General features: G+C 42.5%; 1 protein-coding gene across 1 annotated transcript in view; it reads right to left on the reverse strand.

Moving 5' to 3' along the window:
• Positions 1–6,353: 6,353 nt before the first annotated feature.
• The window catches only part of LOC308663868 (nuclear receptor subfamily 1 group D member 1-like), a 40,637-nt gene continuing 27,228 nt past the window's right edge, over positions 6,354–19,762 (reverse strand). Inside the window, exons 2-8 of the mRNA XM_081320641.1 lie at positions 18,646–18,936; positions 16,892–16,980; positions 15,702–15,846; positions 13,936–14,456; positions 12,378–12,563; positions 11,400–11,610; positions 6,354–9,435 (exon numbers count right to left, since the gene is read on the reverse strand). Of these exons, the coding sequence (XP_081176767.1) occupies positions 9,239–9,435; positions 11,400–11,610; positions 12,378–12,563; positions 13,936–14,456; positions 15,702–15,846; positions 16,892–16,980; positions 18,646–18,936 (1,640 nt within the window). The 3' untranslated portion in view covers positions 6,354–9,238. The remainder of the gene's footprint in view (positions 9,436–11,399; positions 11,611–12,377; positions 12,564–13,935; positions 14,457–15,701; positions 15,847–16,891; positions 16,981–18,645; positions 18,937–19,762) is intronic.

A 19,762-nucleotide genomic window follows, 5' to 3' on the forward strand; every position in this document is an offset into this window, starting at 1 on the left:
ATTTCTCCTTAGTTCTAGGGGTTGTTTCTCTCTTTAACTAGTTTTTATCCGTTGCTTCTTGTCCTGCCTTCAGGTGCTTTGGAGAATAGCTTGACTCCCTCTTCTTTGTGGTAGCCCCTGAGATATTGGAACATTGCTATCATGTCACCCTTAGTCCTTCTTTTATTAAACTAGACATACCCAATTCCTGCATCTCTTCTTGTATGTTTTAATCTCCAGCCCTCTAATCATTCTTGTTGCTCATCTCTGCATGCTTTCTAGAGCCTCAGCATCTTTTCTATATTGTGGCAATCAAAACTGGGTGCAGTATTCCAAGTGTGCTCTTACCAAGGCATCATAACGTGGTATTAACACTTCACGTGAACTTGATTCTATCCCTCTGTTAACACAGCCTAGGACTGTGTTGGCTTTTTTGGCAGCTGCAGCACACTTTGGCTCCTAGTTTTAAGTGATTTTCCACTCGGACTCCAAGACCCCTCTTACAGTTACTACTACTGAACCAGGTACCACTCATAGCAACGGCAAAGGAATGCAGGGCAAAGCAGGGTGATGATGATGTTTCCTCCTTATATACCTCTACTGCCTAGTGACCAATCACTGAGACTACTTCTGAACACATATAAAAAGCCCATTTTTTTCTGATCAGGCATGATGCAGGAGGCAACTGTCCAGGGAGGCAGATAATCCAATCTCTGCAGCAACCCAAGCCAAACTGGCCATGAAGGGCAGTGCCCAGAAAATGGAGGAGTTGCTCTTTGGCACCATCAGTTTTTGCTGGGCAGATTCCAGCCTAACTTTATTTTCACTAATGTCAATGAGTCATTGTAGATCATGTGCCTGGCAAAACTTGTGCTGGGAGAAGAGGGATGATAGTGCTTTATGAAGAGATAAGAATGCCTTCTTAAATGAACAGTGCAAAGAAATAGAAGAAAACAATAGAATAGGGAGGAGCAGAGATCTCTTCAAAAAAACTGGAGAGATGAAGGGAACGTTTCATGCAAAAATGGGCATGATAAAGGACTAAAATGGCAGGGACCTAACAGAGGCAGAAGAGATTAATAAGAGGTGGCAAAATTACACAGAAGAACTATGCAAAAACGAGCTTAACATCCCTGATAACCACGATGAGTTGGTCACTGACCTCGAGCCAGACATCTTGGAATGTGAAGTGAAGTGGGTCTTAGAAAAACTGAGCAACAACAAAGCTACTGGAGGTGACAGTATTTCAGCTGAGCTATTCAAAATCTTAAAAGACAATGCAGTAAAAGTGCTACACTCAATTTGCCAGCAAATTTAGAAAACTCAACAGTGGCCCCAGGATTGGAAAAGATCAGTTTACATTCCAATTCCAAAGAAAGGCAGTGCCAAAGAACGTTCAAAGTATCGCACCATTGCACTCATTTCACATGCTAGTAAAGTTATGCTTAAAATCCTACAAGCTAGACTCCAGCAGTATGTGGATCGAGAACTACCAGAGGTACAGGCAGGATTTCGAAGAGGCAGAGGAACTAGAGATCAAATTGCCAACATACGCTGGATCATGGAGAAAGCTAGGGAGTTCCAGAAAAACATCTACTTCTGCTTCATTGACTATGATAAAGCCTTTGATTGTGTGGATCACAACAAACTGTGGCAAGTTCTTAAAGAGATGGGAGTACCAGACTATCTTATTTGTCTCTTGAGAAACCTATATGCGGGTCAAGAAGCAACAGTGAGAACTGGGCACGGAACCACTGATTGGTTCAAAATTGGGAAAGGAGTCCGGCAAGGCTGTATACTGTCAACCTGCCTATTTAACTTATATGCAGAGCACATCATGAGAAAGGTAGGGCTAGATGAATCAAAAGTTGGTATTAAGATTGCCGGGAGAAATATCAACAACCTAAGATATGCAGATGATACCACTCTAATGGCAGAAAGTGAAGAAGAACTAAAGAGCCTCTTGTTGCGGGTGGAGAGTGCAAAAGTTGGGTTGAAACTAAACATTAAGAAAACCAAGATCATGGCATCCGGCCCTCTCAATTCCTGGCATATAGATGGGGAAGAAATGGAGGTAGTGACAGATTTTATTTTCCTGGGCTCCAAGATCACCACAGATGGGGACTGCAGCCAAGAAATTAAAAGACGTTTGCTCCTGGGGAGGAAAGCCATGGCAAACCTAGACAGCACACTAAAAAGCAGAGACATCACCCTGTCAACAAAAGTGCGTATAGTCAAGGCTATGGTTTTCCCAGTTGCAATGTATGGCTGTGAACGTTGGACCATAAGAAAGGCTGAGCGCCAAAGAATTGAGGCCTTTGAACTATGGTGCTGGAGAAGACTCCTGCGAGTCCCTTGGACTGCAAGGCGATCAAACCGGTCAGTCCTAGAGGAAATCAACCCTGACTGCTCTTTAGAAAGCCAGATCCTGAAGTTGAAACTCAAATACTTTGGCCACCTAATGAGAAGGAAGGACTCACTGGAGAAGAGCCTAATGCTGGGAAAGGTTGAGGGCAAGATAAGAAGGGGACGACAGAGAATGAGGTGGCTGGATGGAGTCACTGAAGCAGTAGGCGTGAGCTTAAATGGACTCCAGAAGATGGTAGAAGACAGAAAGGCCTGGAGGAACGTTGTCCATAGGGTCGCGATGGGTCGGAGATGACTTTGCAGCTAACAACAACAAAGTGCTTTAAATCCAAACACTTAAAGACAAATGTGTAAGTTACCTGTGTTTCAGGCTGAGGAGGAGATGAAATGATGAGACCATCTCCATACCACAGTTAATGGGACATGAGGATGAGCTTTCATTGTATCATGAGAACACAGCAGAAGTGGAGGTACACAGATAAGCTAGCAGTCAGCTAATAATAGACAAGTGACCGGGAACCACTGAAGTAGTCTGTGAATTTAGATTATTCTATTTGTGTATAATATTTGCAAAACCCCTTTAAAGAGGAAAGGAATATTATTGTGGCCTTCACTGGCCTCTAGTGGTGAACAGAGGCCATTACAGTTGCAAAAAGCTAACTGCCAACCATAAACCACTTGCCTGAAATTAAATGCAATATAAATCCTGCTTTGGGACATTTTTAGAAATGAAAAAAGGATAAAAATGTAATAAATACACTATTTATATCATCTTAAAAAATATGGGAAGATCTTCAGAGAAGCAAAAACCCGGGATATGGAGGAGTGATGACTGAAATAGCTCAGCCTAAATCAGAGGTAGGCAACCTTGGCTCTTTTATGACTCATGGACTTCAACTCCCAGAATTCCTGAGTCAGCTATGCTGACTCAGGAATTCTGGGAGTTGAAGTCCATGAGTCATAAAAGAGCCGAGGTTGCCTTCCCCTGGCCTAAATCATTATTAACAATATGAATACCTCCCACTTAAGCAGTTCCTAATGTTTAACTCAGGAGAACGGCAGGCATTGCCTTTTTTAGAATGGCCAGGAATATTTCTAATGCAAATCTTCTCAATACAGATATTACAAATACACATTTCAGAATTCTGGGCAAAGGCTTTCATAGGAAAGACAAGTACTGGGCCTCCATCATTCCTTTTCCTTCAGGCATCCGAATTTGTTTTCCTGGAGGGTAGGGGGTGCTGCACAATCCAGGGTGGCTTCAAAATCAGCAAGTTGATGGTTGCACTGTTGCAATCTAAAGGTCTTTTGTCCATAGAAAAGAGATGGAACTTGGATCGCAATGCCGCTCTCACCCTGTGGCAAATTTAGATCCCCTCTTCCCTGTGCACAGGCTGGATATTAGTGTGTTTGCATGCAGGCAGGCACATCCTTGTGCATCATCTGTCACCTTACTATCTAACATTTTCAAATAGCCCTGAAACTGCTTCGAGGTTTTGCATATATTGATAGTATTACAAACAATAGAGAATATTCATTATGCCTGCCCAGGGGTTTTGTTTATTTTTTGTCATAGAATGCCCAGAACAGAGTTCCAGCACCTTTTTTGCATGGAACCTTGTAGGGTAGGCAAGGCAGGTTGTATGACATGTGTGTGTTCCGGCACCTTTTTCTTTTACAAAAAAAGCACTGCGCCTGCCCATTTCAAACTGAAAACACCCTAATAAGAGAGCTTGGGGAGGAGTCTTCTAAACAGTTATTTAAAATATGGTCTCTAGGCAGAAAATCTTACCTAAAGGAATCCTACAAGGTCTACCTGTCTATGGAGGTTCTCAGTCATCCAGGTTACGGTTGTCTGAAAGGTGCCTTTTCAAGAAGCTTCTTGAATGAGAAGAGAAATGTCTTCAAAGAAAAATGAGAAAGTCCAGTTGCCTCTTGAAGAATACAAGGTCTACCAAACTTATTTCTTTCTAAAAACTAGACTTATTACTACTGGGATTGTATTTTAATCTTTTTTCATTGAGACATTGTATGGTATTGACAGTGGAGCTACACGCCTTGCTTGATGAGAGCAACAATGACCATAATTCTGGCCTCAGTTGTGGTTGCGAGTCAAAGACTACCTACTGTAGCTCGTTGTATTCTTTTTTCTTCAGCCTTAAGAATTTGTTTTGAGGGAATGCAGTGCTTGACACAGTATAAGACTGCTCTCATGCTCACGTCTGGGGAAAAATAACTCTTAAATGCATAAACCAAACATGGACAGAGCCAGAACGAAAGTAAAGTCTCATACTTTAGGTCTTTGTTAACCATCATCGGTTCTAGATCAGATGGCACAGCTTTGGGACTATTTAGATCATAGACCCTTGTAAAAAAAAAACCAATAAAGACTTATTTGAAGAACTGGAAAATTTACACGAATTTTTTGTTGCAGGAAGAAAAGACTATATTGATGATTTACGGATTTGGGGAATAAAAAGGATTAAAGAGGGAGGAGAAAGCATAAATGGGAGCTACTACATAGAAGGGTGGAAATCATAATCCCATATTTTTTCTTATTTTCTATCTTCTCTTTTTCTTATTTTTCTTTTTTTAATACTTTTATTGTATTCAAAAATTCTAATTAAATTCTAATTTAAAAAATAAATCAAGGATCCCAGAATCGATCTGTGCAGTTGTCCTATCATGGATACAAGATGAAGTTTTGTGACAAGTCAGACCATGCCCCCAAGTATTTTGATAGGTAGATGTTCAACAGAGGAGTCCTATTCCTGGAGGGTTATTCTACTAATCATGAAGGTGATTGCCATCAGAGATGGCACCCAGCAGATATTTGGAAAATCTGCAGTAGTTCATCAGGAATATCTGAATTAGTTTAACATTACTGTAGCATCCACCAGCCTCACACGGTAAATTATTTTGCTGATATTAATAAATCAGGAGTGTGTTTCTTTTCTCAGTTCTAAACTCTACACCAGCGGCCCCCAACCTTTTGGGCACCAGGGACCAGTTCCACGGAGAGGTTTTTCCACAGATCAGAGGGGCCGTGGTTTTGTGTGTTGCCTGCAACCCGCTGATGGGGCTTTGCTTGTTCGCGCGGCTCAGTTTTTGGCATGCTGCAGCCCAGTGCCAATCTACCGACCGGGGATTGGGGATCCTGCTCTACGCCAATATCTGGGCTCCAAATGTTTGGGTTTTGTAATAAGGTCCCCTTGGCCGAACTCAATGTTCCAGCACAATGGTTCTCATCCTGTGGTCCGCTGACCTCTGGTGGTGGGGAGGGGAGGAAACCACAATGTTGTCACAGGAGGTCTAATGAAAGCTTGAAGAAATTATTTAAATATTTACCGGTATTTATTTATTTATTTTATTTTAATTCCATTTATATCCCGCCCTTCTCCGAAGACCCAGGGCGGCTTACAAGCTTAGCAGTAGCCTTCATTCTATGTATATGCCTGCTTATTAGGGCTTTCACACACACCCCAAGCGGCATTATTACAAAGTCAGCTTAATTGCCCCCAACAATCTGGGTCCTCATTTTACCTACCTCGGAAGGATGGAAGGCTGAGTCAACCTTGAGCCTGGTGGGATGTGAACCTGCACTAATTGCAGCCAGCTGGTGTTACTTAAGGAGGCATTAGCCCACTGCTCCACCAAATATTAAGTCGTGGAGGTCCATGGCCATGTTCTATGGCCACAAAAGGCATTTAAAAGAGGTATGTGGTGAAGTAAAGGTTGAGAACCATCCTTCTAGCATAAAGCCAAATCTGTTCAGTTCTGCATTATTAAGCCTCCAGAGGGTATCAGTCTGCTTCTGTAGATTGGTTGTTGGGGAACAAGACAGAGGGCTACTGCGATCCTGAATTGCTTGCCTGATTCCAAGGATCACCTGGTTGCAAGTTTGGTACTACCGGTGACGCAGGAGGCTATCTCAAGACTGTGAATCTTGGAACCCTTTTTTGTCACAGTCCTAACTCCTGAGCACAAGAAGGACAGAAAGCTTGTACTGTTAGCAAATATTTATTTTATTTATCTTTTTCATGTATTTATTGCACTTCAATTTTAGACAAAAAATAAATTCTCTCTTTTCTCTGCCTTGCCAGCATCTTTTATGAGTCTTTTGGACTCCCAGCAGTAGCAGCAGCAGCAGCAGCAGCAGCAAATAAACCCCTCTCCATTTTCCCATTGCAGCAAATATACTTCAGTTTAGGGAGGGGACTCTCTTTGTTCCTACATACATCTCTAAGAAAGTGCAACGTTTGGTTTCATTTTCAAAGCAGTGTTGAACAGCAGCAGCAAGTGTCCCTCCCACCCTGCAAAGAACATCAAATATTCCCCACATCATGCATCAGGAGGATGATCCAAACATGCTATGAGACCTCCTGTAAATGGGATGGAAAACCTGTCATATATCAATGTAGAGAACCAGGCAGGGCTGACCACAACCAGACAGGGACACTGGGAGATCCTACTGGAGAGAAGAGGGAGTCCAGGATCCCTTTTTTTTTGGTCATCTCCTAGTCTTTTAAAAACATCCCAATGGGTCGGCTTCTTCTTTTAAATCTGTAATTCGATATGGGGAAAAATAGATCCTAGGTTCTCAAGGCCTAGAGCGCTCAAGTGTATTAAACATGTGGATCTGCCGTTCCATCTCCTTTTGAGCACAGAATGTGGAGCTACAGAAGTTAGCATCCTGCACATCTCCTCTTTCCTTCTGTTATTTGTCGTGGGGAAATACATTTTCTATTCTTTCAAGGTTGGGCTTCAGCAAAATCCAAGTCCCAAACATACATCAGAGCCATTTCTCCAATGCTGTGTCACAATCGGGCATAAATAAAAAACAACAACACAGAATGCAATTGAATATACACACCCATGTGACCCTTTGGTGCTTCAAACCATATATATATTGATCGGGACACTGATGTGCCATTGTGATGTACAGTCTCAGAAACCCAGAAAAACCGTAACAGAGTTTTTAAGAGATCAGAGGGTGGAGCTAACTTCAGTATGCATAGCTTCCAATGCCACCTTCACTTTCATTGTCCGTGACTAGTGGAAGCAGAGTAAATTATGCAAAATAAACTAATATGGCATCTGTTTAAGTTGAATAATTTACTCAGGTCATAATTTACACATTTCTTGGCACAGAATCTGGTTGCTTAAAAAAAAAGTAATATAAAGTGCAAAGAACACCTAAGGAAGGCAGTCTACTGATGACTGGGTGAATCAGCCAAAATATTTGGGGTTTACATGGGAAATCTATAATAAAAGATGGTGCTGAATATAATAAGAAAGGCAGCTTGGAAAGTGCTTGGGATTCTTGGCCCCATCCTTAAAAAGGAATGGGATTTGGATGTCGAAATGAGAGGCCAAGGGTTTTTAGGAGAAAATACCCCAAACTTCATTGTTTAGGGGGAACAGATAGGAAAGCACCAAAGCCCAGAAAGTAATCAGAAAAGTTGAGCAGAAAGGTCTTGGAGTGTTTGCTTCGCTTCGCCCTTTCTTCCTCATGGCTGGACCTTATAGGAAAAGGAAGACTGGCTAACCCAAATCGTTTTCTCTCTTCCAATACAGGTAGTCCTCAACTTACGACCACAACTGAGACATGTTAGCGAGTTTTGCCCCATTTTATGACCTTTCTTGCCACAATTAAGTGAATCACTGCAGTTGTTCAGTTAGTCACATGGTTGTTAGGCGACATCTGGCTTTCCCATTGACCTTGTCAGGACCTGAGAACACTGCAACCGTCATAAATATGAACCGGCTGCTAAGCCTCTGAATTTTGATCACATGACCATGAGGATGCTTCAGTGGTCATTAAGTGTGAAAAATGATCATAAGTCATTTTGTTCACAGTGCCATTGCAACTTTGAACTGTTGTAAGTTGAGGACTACTTGTAGTTCTTTCAAGTCATCCAACTACAATCAATTTCCTATCACTTGCTGAAAAACTAGACTTCTGATCAACTGATAGTATCTCCATAGCTTTCCTCCCCTTACCGCCTCTTTAATCTGCTGTATCCACAGATTATGGAGAACCAATCTGTCACAAACTGATGGAAGACCTGTTGTATGTTTGTTTGAGATCTTTATGAAATATGTATTATCTACACACTCATACCTAACAAGATGAAACAGAACTGGGATGTCACTTAAAACAGTTGCCGAGATGAGATGGGGGTGGAGGTGGAAAGCTTAAGTAGTTCTATTTCCTCTTTGATCAGACCATCTACTCAGTAAAATCTCTTTTCTTTGTGTGTACCCACATACGTACACACTTTCTGAAAATAGCAGCAAAGGAACAGAGGCCAACAAAGGAAAAGGAAAAAAAGTTTTGAGACTTGGGACTTCACTAGCGTGCAGATTAAGGAAGCTAGATTTTGCAGTAACTGCCTTGCCAGGTGGTCCTACGTTTGCCCACCCTCAAGAGCTACCAAGGATTACTCTTATGTACAATGTAGGTGGTGCATTTATATACAGGGTAGAGCCTCAAAACAACACCGTATGGAAATATATGTGTGAATATATGCATGCGTGTGTGTGTATACACACCCACACCCGTTTAGAAACAACAGATGTGTCCAGTTTGTTTGCCTGATCTCTCTTGGCACGTAAATGATCTTCAGTCTGCATTGTGCTGTGGAGAGCGCTATCTGGGAAATGCATCCTTCCTTCCTTTATCCCATCTCTCTCCTCACTGGATCTACTCCAACAAGCTGCCAGGGGCTATAGGCTTCCTGCCTTTGTCGTATCCTTTCTACACCTCTTATTTCATCATTACGGTCATTTCCCAAAGAGCAACATTTAGTCCGCTGCAGTAAATTTACTTGATGGTGGATTTTTTTTTCTTTCCTGAAGTCTTAGGGCTTATGAGATTGATGTGCTGGAATTAAGGGCTGATCCGGAAGGCAAGAGGTTTCTCTGAATGCTGCTTGTTCAGAGTTCTCAAGTCGGGGAGACGGAGAAGCAGCTTGGGGAAAAGCGTGGAGTCATCTGGATGCTTCTTGATTACTAGAGTTCTCAAGGCCCGGATTAAAGTCTCCTGAAGAATTTCAACAGCCTCCACATCGGAGATCCCAGAGCGATCTGAAAACCAAAACAAAGGTGTTAAAAATTAAGAGAAATAAAGAAGATATGGAAAAAAGAGGGGACGGGTTTAGCTGTCTTGGAAAAATGACAACACATTAGGGAGAATTAAACCACTTAACGGTAGCCCTCAGCTTACAAACAAAATGGAGGCTGGAACTGCAGTTGTAAGTCATTGTAGTCATAAGTCGAGTTGCCACATGACTGAACTCAATTTTACAACCATTTTTACAATGTCATAAAGTGTGTCATCATGGTCATTAAATAAATCATATGGTTGTTAAGCCAACCCCCAAGCCCTTAATTGAATCCAGCATATCCAAGGGCTATTTTTTTTGCTTAAAATCAGTGAGTCATAAACCACAGTCACATGACCGTGGGACACTGCAACCAATCGTAAATATGAGCCCTAGTTGCCAAGCTCCCAAAATCTGATCATATGAACCATGAGAGGGGGAGACAGCAGTTGTAACTTTAAGAACAGGTTGTAAGCAGCTTTTTGAAATCTGCCGTTACTTCCAATAGTTATTAATTAACCAGTCATAAATCAAGGACTAACTGCACTATTTCACTAGATTTCTCAATATAAAATGCATTGTCAAATATATAAAATACAAAATGTGAAAGTGATCTGTGTTCTACATAAGATGATGTACAATGCAAAGTATACGCATGCATGGAATATAACTATAATTGCAGTTTATCTAATTATATTATATTGCATTGTACAGTTTTTTACCATTCATAGTCTGGTTCTTCTACTGTAAATGCACAAAAAGGACAGAACAGACTCTTCTGACAAATTTAATACTTGTTGGACTTTTGAAATTTCAATAGATATTTCTCGCATACCTACTTGCTGACTGGATAGAGGAATTTTAATGGAATTCTAAGAAATTATTCTTGTACACAAAAGAGCCTTGGTGGAGCAGTGGGCTAATGCCTCCTTAAGTAACACCAGCTGCCTGCAATTAGTGCAGGTTCGCATCCCACCAGGCTCAAGGTTGACTCAGCCTTCCATCCTTCCGAGGTAGGTAAAATGAGGACCCAGATTGTTGGGTGCAATTAAGCTGACTTTGTAATAATGCCGCTTGGGGTGTGTGTGAAAGCCCTAATAAGCAGGCATATACATAGAATGAAGGCTACTGCTAAGCTTGTAAGCCGCCCTGAGTCTTCGGAGAAGGGTGGGATATAAATGGAATTAAAATAAAAATAAAAATTGCATCCACATTTCTAAATGGTAAATTCATTAGAATTCATAAGCCCCTATGCTGAGAAAATGTTTCATTGTACTATTTTAAGTATCTTCCTTCTCACCAGAAAATGTCAAAAAAGCAGCTCAATTGCCCATTTCACTGGGATGCACTGGGGGGCTATTTTTTCTCCCCAGATTCCAGCTGGATCTATTTCTTAACCCATCCTTCCTTCTGCAAGCTTCTTCCATCATATCAAATTGGGTTCCATTCTGTTCTGGTTACAGAAAGGCACATAGACTCCATCTACATGATCCTCCACCAAGGCAGGTGATCCTTGACTTAAAACCACAATTGAGCCAAAAATTTCCATTACTAAGCAAGACAGTTGGTTAAGTGAGTTTTGCCCATTTAACAACCTTTTTTGCCACAGTTCTTAGTAACAAGGATGTCATATGAATCTGGCTTCCCCACTGACTTTGTCAGGTTGCAGAAGGTGATCACTGGGACACTACGTGCGAATTGCCAAACATCCAAAATTTGATTATGTGATCATCATAATGATAATGGTCATATGTTACTTTTTTTTCAGTGCTGTTGTAACTTCGGTCACTAAACGAATGGTTGTTAAGTCGAGGACTACCTATACAGTCTCCATCACAGGATTACAGCGAGAAGGAAGGCCTTTAGTAAAAGTTACAAGAGCTCTTGCCACAAGTATGTCTCACTCCCCAAAGCCTTAGTCTGGTTGTAACACAAGCTTACACCCACCTGCTGAGACAAGGACCACAGCCATGAAGAGGGCCATCTCCTGTGCATCTAGCCCCAACGAACTGAGCTTCTCGCTGAACTCAAACATGGCATCCAGCAGAGAGCCCATGCCCATGGAACGTAGGCTGCAGAGTGAATATGTTTCCCCACTCAGAAATGTTACTTTCTTCTCCTTGGGACTGAAGAGGGTGGAGAAGCGTACCATCAGCACCTATGAAAGGACAAATGGTGGAACAGTGTCACATTAAGCAAAGACACATCTTTTTGACAAACACACTCTCCACTGAATGAAGATACACAGCTAGCAACTCATAATTTCCCAGAGCAAACTCATTATCATCTCCATCTGCATCTGAAGAACCACAAAGAAATTTGGAAGAAAAAAAAAGGTGCCCAGCCTGGAAAAGCGAGGCAACATCTACGTGCGTGCTGTTTGCATCATGGAAGCAAGCCAAAGGCCTAACAAGTAATCTACTTCAAGTGTAAAATTGATAAGATTTGTAGGTACAACTTTCTTGTCCTTACTTGCATTTTCCACAGTTGGGCAACTGCTGGGACACAAGAATGCTATTTGGAAAGAGTTCCAAATTCTGAGAAGAGAGTGTCTTAATTATTAAGGAAAATTCCCTACTCCAACACTAAAAGCAATAAGGAGACAGTCTGTAGGGAGGTTTCAGCTTCAGCTCCAGTGAAACCTTGCCAGCAAGATTTATGTTCTCCAGATGATAGCAAAGCTATTTGACAATTAAAAGGCAATTCCGTAACACTTGAGAGACTGTGGAAAACAAACCCATCCCCAAGAGTCACTCTCTTTGTACTTCCTCATCCTTGCTGTGTACCCTCATAGCTTCTCTCCAAAACAAACAAACAAAAGTCATTCTGAGCACCATTGCAATGCAGAAAAGAACTTGAGGCTGACTAAGTTTGCATCCATCATTTTTTGCACAGATTTGGGGAAAGAACGCACCCAACACTGACCTGGAAAGTGCCCGCTTTGAGGAGCATCACTTGATCCTGCTGGCAGAGTGACTGGAAGCCCGGGATGCTCTTGGCAAACTCGACCACCTCCTTGACAGCTGGTGTGAAGCACTGTAAGAACTCTTCCCACACTTGCTGACTGCTCTTGCCACTGCCACAATAAGGGGTGGCATTCAGAGGACAAGCCTACATGCCACAAAGAGATTGACAGAAAGAGGGATGTTTGGTCAAGCAAAGCTCTTTGCAAAAGTTCCATTTTAACACTCAAATAGTATTATTTAATACTTTTAAAAGATGCTTGTTCTCTCAGCACATAAACAGGGTGGCTTTGTGACTAGAATGCAAAGTAAACTAGCTTAACCCAAAGGCACATCCAGATATAAGGATAGAATTTGTAAAAGGAGAGGGAGAGAGAAAAATGATTAAAAGGGTAATTTGCCTAACTGGCCATTCTTTTGGATAAAAGAATATTTGTAACTTTCCTTCTTCCAGTTGAGGTTATTTCCAAAAATGATCCTCCAGTGGAATAAAAAGTTTTTAAAAAGTATCTGGGATTAGTAGAAAGCATTGCTGGAAAGTAAGAGGGGTCAATTTGCAATTCTTCACTTGAAAGCCCTTCCATAGGCCACCATTTCGAACCGTTTTAGCAGTAAACTCAGTAGCTTGCCAATGTGGACCTGCCATCACAACTAACTGTCATTTAAAAACTGTAATTGAGAAGTGGCCCAAATGATTTTACTAAAACAATGGATTGGCTCAAAAAAAAAACACTAGAATTTTTCATGAACTCATGCAGATAATGATTTTACGTCTTACTTTCTTTGGTAAAACTAAGAGCCACAAACAATTGTTTAAAATCACCAGGAGCTATTTTGCATTTGTGGTGGCAACTGGTTGTGGCACACAGTGCTTTGCTTTGTACTGTTTGATCTGGACATGGCCATTCCATCTGGAGGGCACCACTTTTACTATTTAATCCTGTGGTTCATGGTCTTAAAAATTAGAACAAGAGCAGTTACTTATTTAAAAGAGGGGCAAGGACAGGAAATGGCCATGGGAACCACAGATACCATGGCAGCTTGTCCTGCCAATCCAAGGATCCAAGGAGAGCAAAGTCTGTTTGGTTTTTCTTATTTCCACTGCACTACCAATACTTTACAGCAGAGGGACATCAAGGATTTGAAAATCAGCTTTCTTTTTGGCAAAGCCTATCTTTTTACCCGAGATCCAAGGAAGTAGACCCAAATCCATGCTCTGCAGGCTTTCCTCAACTGTAATATCTAAGATTTTAAACTTCCAGAAAGAGACACAATGTGGCTCCAAGGTGACCAGCAGTGACACCAGAGTGTCTTAATGCTAGTTGGCTGAGTTCTGGTTGAACAGAAATTCTTTGGGACAAGATGGCGTCAGTCATCCTCTGCAATTTCCCCCAATCGTTTGCAGGAAATAAACCCAAAGGGTGCATGCAGAGCGATTATATCAAGAAAGCTGCTTGTATGCTGATGGATATCTCCACGTCCCCAGCCACCACTCCCCAGTATAAGACTGGCCTACTCACAATGCCCCTTCTGGTGGTTCCCCGCCATGGACAGCTCCTCTGGACATCTCCCTCAGAATAACCAAAATCAAAGGGTGGGTAGCATCCGGCATTTTGAAGATAACTGGTCTGCTGGTTCTGGAAGATCTCATTGCCATAACAGGAGGGACTGTTGTCAACGTAACAGGGTGGTTCTTGAGGGTTGTAGCTGGAGAGGCGAAGAGTGGCTGATTCGTATCGCCCATAACCCAGGGAATGATTCAGCTGCGGCTGTTCGTTGTAGTTGGTCAAAGGGGCAGCCTCGGCCCCTGGGGAGCTACTACGCCTGCCTAGACGGTCCTGCCCGCTGAGGAAGATGTCATGGTAAGCCCTGGAGATGGCATTTATTGCCTCCTCTTCCTGCGTATTAGGACTGGGTGGAGCATCCACCTCAGAGCTCAGGCCCACATCCATGGGGACTTCGTTCAGGCTGCTCATGTAGCTTTGCATCTCATCCAACAGGCGCTGCTTCTCTCGCTTAGGGATGCGACCAAAACGCACAGCTGTGGAAGGGAAGAAGGAGCGTGACAATCTGAGGGTCAAGGAGACATTACGCTGTAACAAGCAGCAATAAAGGAACTGAACAGGTAGAACTTTCTTCTGTGCCATAACCCTACAGGAGGAGAAGCTGCACCCTAACACGATTCCACCGAAGGTGGCATTTCTAGCTGGGGAAACAAGGAAAGCTGCACGATTCTTAAAATTCACTTAATACAAACACAATGATGCTCAGGAAAACCCGTCCAAACTCTCAGACGCACAAACGTACAGTATGATGGTCTTCTCCAATTTAGGAGGTTGTGGCAAGCGATTTATCTTTGTTCATTCTTCCCCAGCAAAGAAAGAGAGGATCAGATCCAACCCTCCTTCCCAAGCCAGCAGTGCCACCACAAAGCCAACATTATAAGCAGTTTATAATTAGGCCTCTGGGTCATGTACTTGGGAGAGCCACTGTGCCATTAATCAAAGGACATTGCTTGGTCTCTGCATGCAAGTGGCTCTTCCCCATCTTTCTCTCCTGCTCTGCAAATTCTGACACAAAAGCATTAATCAGCCCAGGGTTTCATTTATCAACCAAGCATTTGCTGACACTGTACCTTTGTGAGAGAGTGACTGCAGGGACAGCACTACAGGCCAAGAGCTGGGGCTAAGGTTTTATCTCTTTAAATACATTAACACTGAAACATGTCTTGGTATCAGCCCAGCCTTTGCTTGTTTCCCTACCACCCTCTGCCATGTCCTAATCATTTTTAGCAATGGCAACCATCAAGTTATTGTTCCTTAAAAAAAGGGGTGAACAGCCTTCCCAGTGCTAGGGACCACTGTGGTTTATGACACTGGACAAAGGGCAGAAGAAGCATACGGGAGGCAAATTTCTCATTTTCATCATTGAAGAGCTTCAAAACAAATCATTCTGCCAAAATTCAGTAGCTAAATCTAGGCAGTGCAATTTGAGGACATGGGAGGATGGAGCTGAGCGGTTTTTTCCAAGGATGGAAATGGGAGCACGTTGCCTTCCAGAGGTTTTCCTGCTTCATGTTTTCTGTCTCGGAGCTATTCAAGAAAAGGGAATCCACGTGAATGGCTCTCAGTGTCAGCCAGTTAATTCTAATGTGTTTGATCATGAAGCAAACATTCATGACTACAGATTGTCAATCAAACTGAATTCATTACAGTTGCTTTCAAGCCTTTAATTACAGACCCACACCGACGCAAAGAGGGACCAGCCCTACCCAGATGCTGCTTACCATCTCTTGACATGCCCACTGCCAGACACTTCTTGAAGCGGCAATGCTGGCAGCGGTTGCGATTCATACGCATGATCATGCAATTTTCGTTCTTCACGCACATCTTGTAGTTGATGTTCTGCTGGATGCTCCGGCGGAAAAAACCCTGAAGGCACCAGGAAAGAGGAGGTGAGCCAACAAATGGACACATGTAAAAAATGAGTCTACTGGTTTTTAGCTTTCTACTCTGCTTGGTGTCAGCTTTGGAGTATCCCTCGTGCCTTTTTTTCTTAATGTTGGCTGAAGACATCTAAGAAGACAAAATATCCCCCCTTGGGTTCCAGAGAGTCAACTGAACAACTGGCAAGTTGGTAGGGTCTAGCTACCTGGAAGAAAATACATGGCTGAAACATTCCTTGTTTTGCCAACTGAATTGCTGAAGGACTGGTGGATGCTGGACAGTGCTACTACTTAGCAGTGGAAACTCTGGTTGTAAGTCAAGCATTATTGGTATTGTGGTTCTTATTTTAGAGAAATCAAACACCTAACGGAGAATCCAACTTGTGGATTAATAAATTAATCCAATTTGTGTGTTAATGGAGACTCCAACTAAACTAATTTCTCTTTAGCCTGGGATCAAAACCGAAACTCAGTATGGATTCAAGTTGCACATGCCGCCAATAGGTCTGCCAGTGTAGGATTTTATATTAGGTATCCTAAATATTTTGGACTTTGAAAGAGCAGGGTAATTGATTCTTTTGAACATGGGTGTTGAAAAGGCTCCCGAGTGCACTAATGGATAGCTAAGAAAACAGGCTAGTGGGTCATCAAATAAAACAACCCAGAGTTTTCAGCAGAGACTGAAGCGACCAGATTCAAATTATCACACTATGGAAACTTATATCCTGGGAAAGATAGCAAGAAAGATAAGAAAAGAATGAGTAGCATCAAGCTTGAGGGACTTAGTTTTTATAGTGGTAATGGGGTACACTGGAAGATCTGAAGGACCAGATGAAGAAAAGATCAACCTGGAGAAAATCCCATCTACATTGTCACTAAAAACTGACATGGCCTTCAGGGCACATGATCAATCAATCCATCTTGAGCATTTCAACTTGAACTATTTTTAAACAAAGATGTTTTTAAGTCTTCTACAGTCTTGTCATAATAGGAACAAACAAAATAGGAAGAAAGCAAGAAGATGCACCTACCTTACATCCTTCACAAGCATGAACCCCATAGTGGAAGCCTGAAGCAATGTCTCCACAAACTTTGCAAAGCAACACCATCCCACCAGTCTCTGCAAAGGAAGAGAAGAAGTGATCTTAATTCCCTGCCAGGCCCAAGTTTCTGATCCAACCTCCCTCTTCTCTGTCCTAGCACACTGAAGTAACTTTTCCTAACTTGTCTATGGAGCTTCTCAATCACCCAAGTCATGCTTGTCCCAAGGGTGTTTTTTTCCATAAGGCAGCCGGACTTTCTTCTTTTTTTTTTAGTATGAAAACATTTTGCATCTCATCTAAGAAGCTTCTTTGGTTCAGAACGGAACGTTTTCAAAGAAAAAAACCAAGAAAGTCCAAATGCCATTTGGGAAAAGGACCTTTGGGTTTCCCCAACTTGCTGTCCTCCAGACGCAATACACGTCAACTCCTCTAATCCCAATCAGCATGCCTGTAGGATTTGGAAATGGAAGTTCAGCAGACTTAGAGAATAACAATTGGGAAGGGCTAACAGTGACAAACTGGCTCCATCAGAATGGAATCCATCTGAACTTTTATTTAAAATGGAAATAACAATGGTCACGTGCACACCTGTACAGAAAGACTTTGCACGTTGGACTACCACCTGTTTAAACATGTTTTACTGACTAATTCACAACTGACTAAATTCACCTCTCACATTCAGCAGAACCCAAAATTCAAAAGCCATGATTCACTATTGTCATAAGGGACCAAACCAAATTAAAACAAATCACAGCTTAGTACTGCATGGGAACCTTGTCCAATATATTTGCAAAACGTTACTGTAAGTAAAACAATACTATACCTCCAATAAGGAGGGTTTCATAATTTCAAGGGACTGGGTGGATCTATGCCCTCTTTAATGGTTCACTTTTTTGTTTGAAGCAAAATGGTTTTGAGCAAGGGGTGATTTTTAACATTTGATTTAAATCAGAAAATGAGTACACCCAAAAGAGCAGTAATTACCCTTCAAGGAGAATAACAGTTCTCTTGGTCTTTCTAACAGGACTCTAGGTTCGAACCAAACCCAATGGAACGATTATTAAATATCTTGAATAGTAGTTTTGATAGAAATAATCTCCCTGACAAGATCGGATGGCTTTTGAGCTTCTAGATCTGAGACTTTAATCCATCTGATTCAGGATGAGGTCGCACTCCCGCAGATAGACCCAGTTCTCAACTTGGCTGATCTCCTGGATTTGTGATCCCTACTCAAAGACCAAGTGGCACTCACGGGAGGAGAGCCTTTGTACAACTTCAGTTGGTGCTCCAGTTGCAGCCTTTCCTGAATCAGGAGTCCCTGCACTCAGTCATTCAATCCCCGTCATTTCACGTACGGACTGCTGCAAAGGGGTCTACGTGGGGTTATCCTTGAAGAGCATTCGGAAGCTTCAAACAAATCCATACAAACACTTTTCTACCATTATTCCTTACTGCAGAAAGAGCAGGGTTGAGACTACAGGGAAAAGAACCTGTGGCTTCCTTAAGACTGCCTAGCAAGCACAGCCTTGCTCGTAACTCAGATCCTTAAGGCTCAATTCTCAGCCATCACTTCCAGAATCACCTTGCAGTCCAAAGATTTTCCTTTCTTTGCTCTTAAAGCAGAAAATGCAGAAAAATAAGAAACTGAGCATTGGGTTCAATCTAAGACTTTATTCCATCTCTTCATGTATGCCAGAAAACCTATACCAAACTGAGGAGATATATGTGGAAGAACCACTTACTTGTGAAAGTGCTGGTGGCTCCATTCTGCTTGGCGGCAGGCACCTTATTTGATGCTGGGGGTAGCTGGCCCTTGCTGGGGTAGCAGACCCCTTCAGGAAACTGGAAGGCTACCTTGGGTGAAGAGGGGGAGCTGGCCTGCTGTGGCTTGATGGCTCCAATCTCGGTGAGGGTCAGCTCTTCTAACGAGGATGGCAGTGAGTGTTGGGGTGAAGACACCAGATATCCACTGGGAGGGCTGCCTGGAGTGGGGCTGGAGCCAGCTGTTGAACCCACATAGAGGATCACGCCACCTGGTGTATGAGAAGGAAGAGGGAAGTTGAACCCAGTGCAGAATTAGAAAGATGACTGTGATGGAGATAGGCAGGAACTATTTACCAAGGCAAAACGTGTTTAAAGTCCAGAACAACAAAATTGCATTTGGGAGGAGGTCAGACAGAGACCTCCCTAATTTACAGGAGGAGGAGGAGGAGGAGGAGGAGGAGGAGGAGGAGGTACAGCACAATCAGACTTGCAAGATTCTACTTATTATAGCCAATCTCAGTAAAAGTAGTTTTAGCCTTCCCGAGGAGTCAATTCCTGATACGTCTAGGGCTGACAACCAGGAACTATGGATGGCACTGCAGAGGGAGTTAAGAAGAATCTGCAAAAAATGGCTGCCTTCTAAGTCAGAATTGTGGCTGGAAATCTCTGCAAGAGCACACATTTGGGGAAGATAAAGAGCCACTGAATCCATATCCTGTCCAATGATGATGCTACCCATACCCCACTGATTTAACTCACACTATTCCGACCACGGTTTGCCTCAAGCATGTCACGTAGTTCAAACAAAATAAAGATAGTCTATTCATAGAGAGATGTGTTACTATCAAGCCCACCATCAATCTGATCATCCCACTGGGTTATGCCTGCATGATTTATGTCTGACCAAAGCAAATACCTGTGAAGCACATACTATAGCTGGCCTGCCAGATGCCTCCCCTGCCTTCATTACAATTCAAAGCAAGCAGACAGGCAAGTTGTTTCTGAAACAAGACTGGTAGGTTGTGTTTGCTGGATGGGTCCATAAGCTATGCAAGCTTCCAATAGTCTGTTGAAAGAAATACGACCTGCGTTTCT

This window comes from Vipera berus (assembly GCF_964194415.1).
Source record: "Vipera berus genome assembly, chromosome: 2".
NCBI lineage: Eukaryota > Metazoa > Chordata > Lepidosauria > Squamata > Viperidae > Vipera > Vipera berus.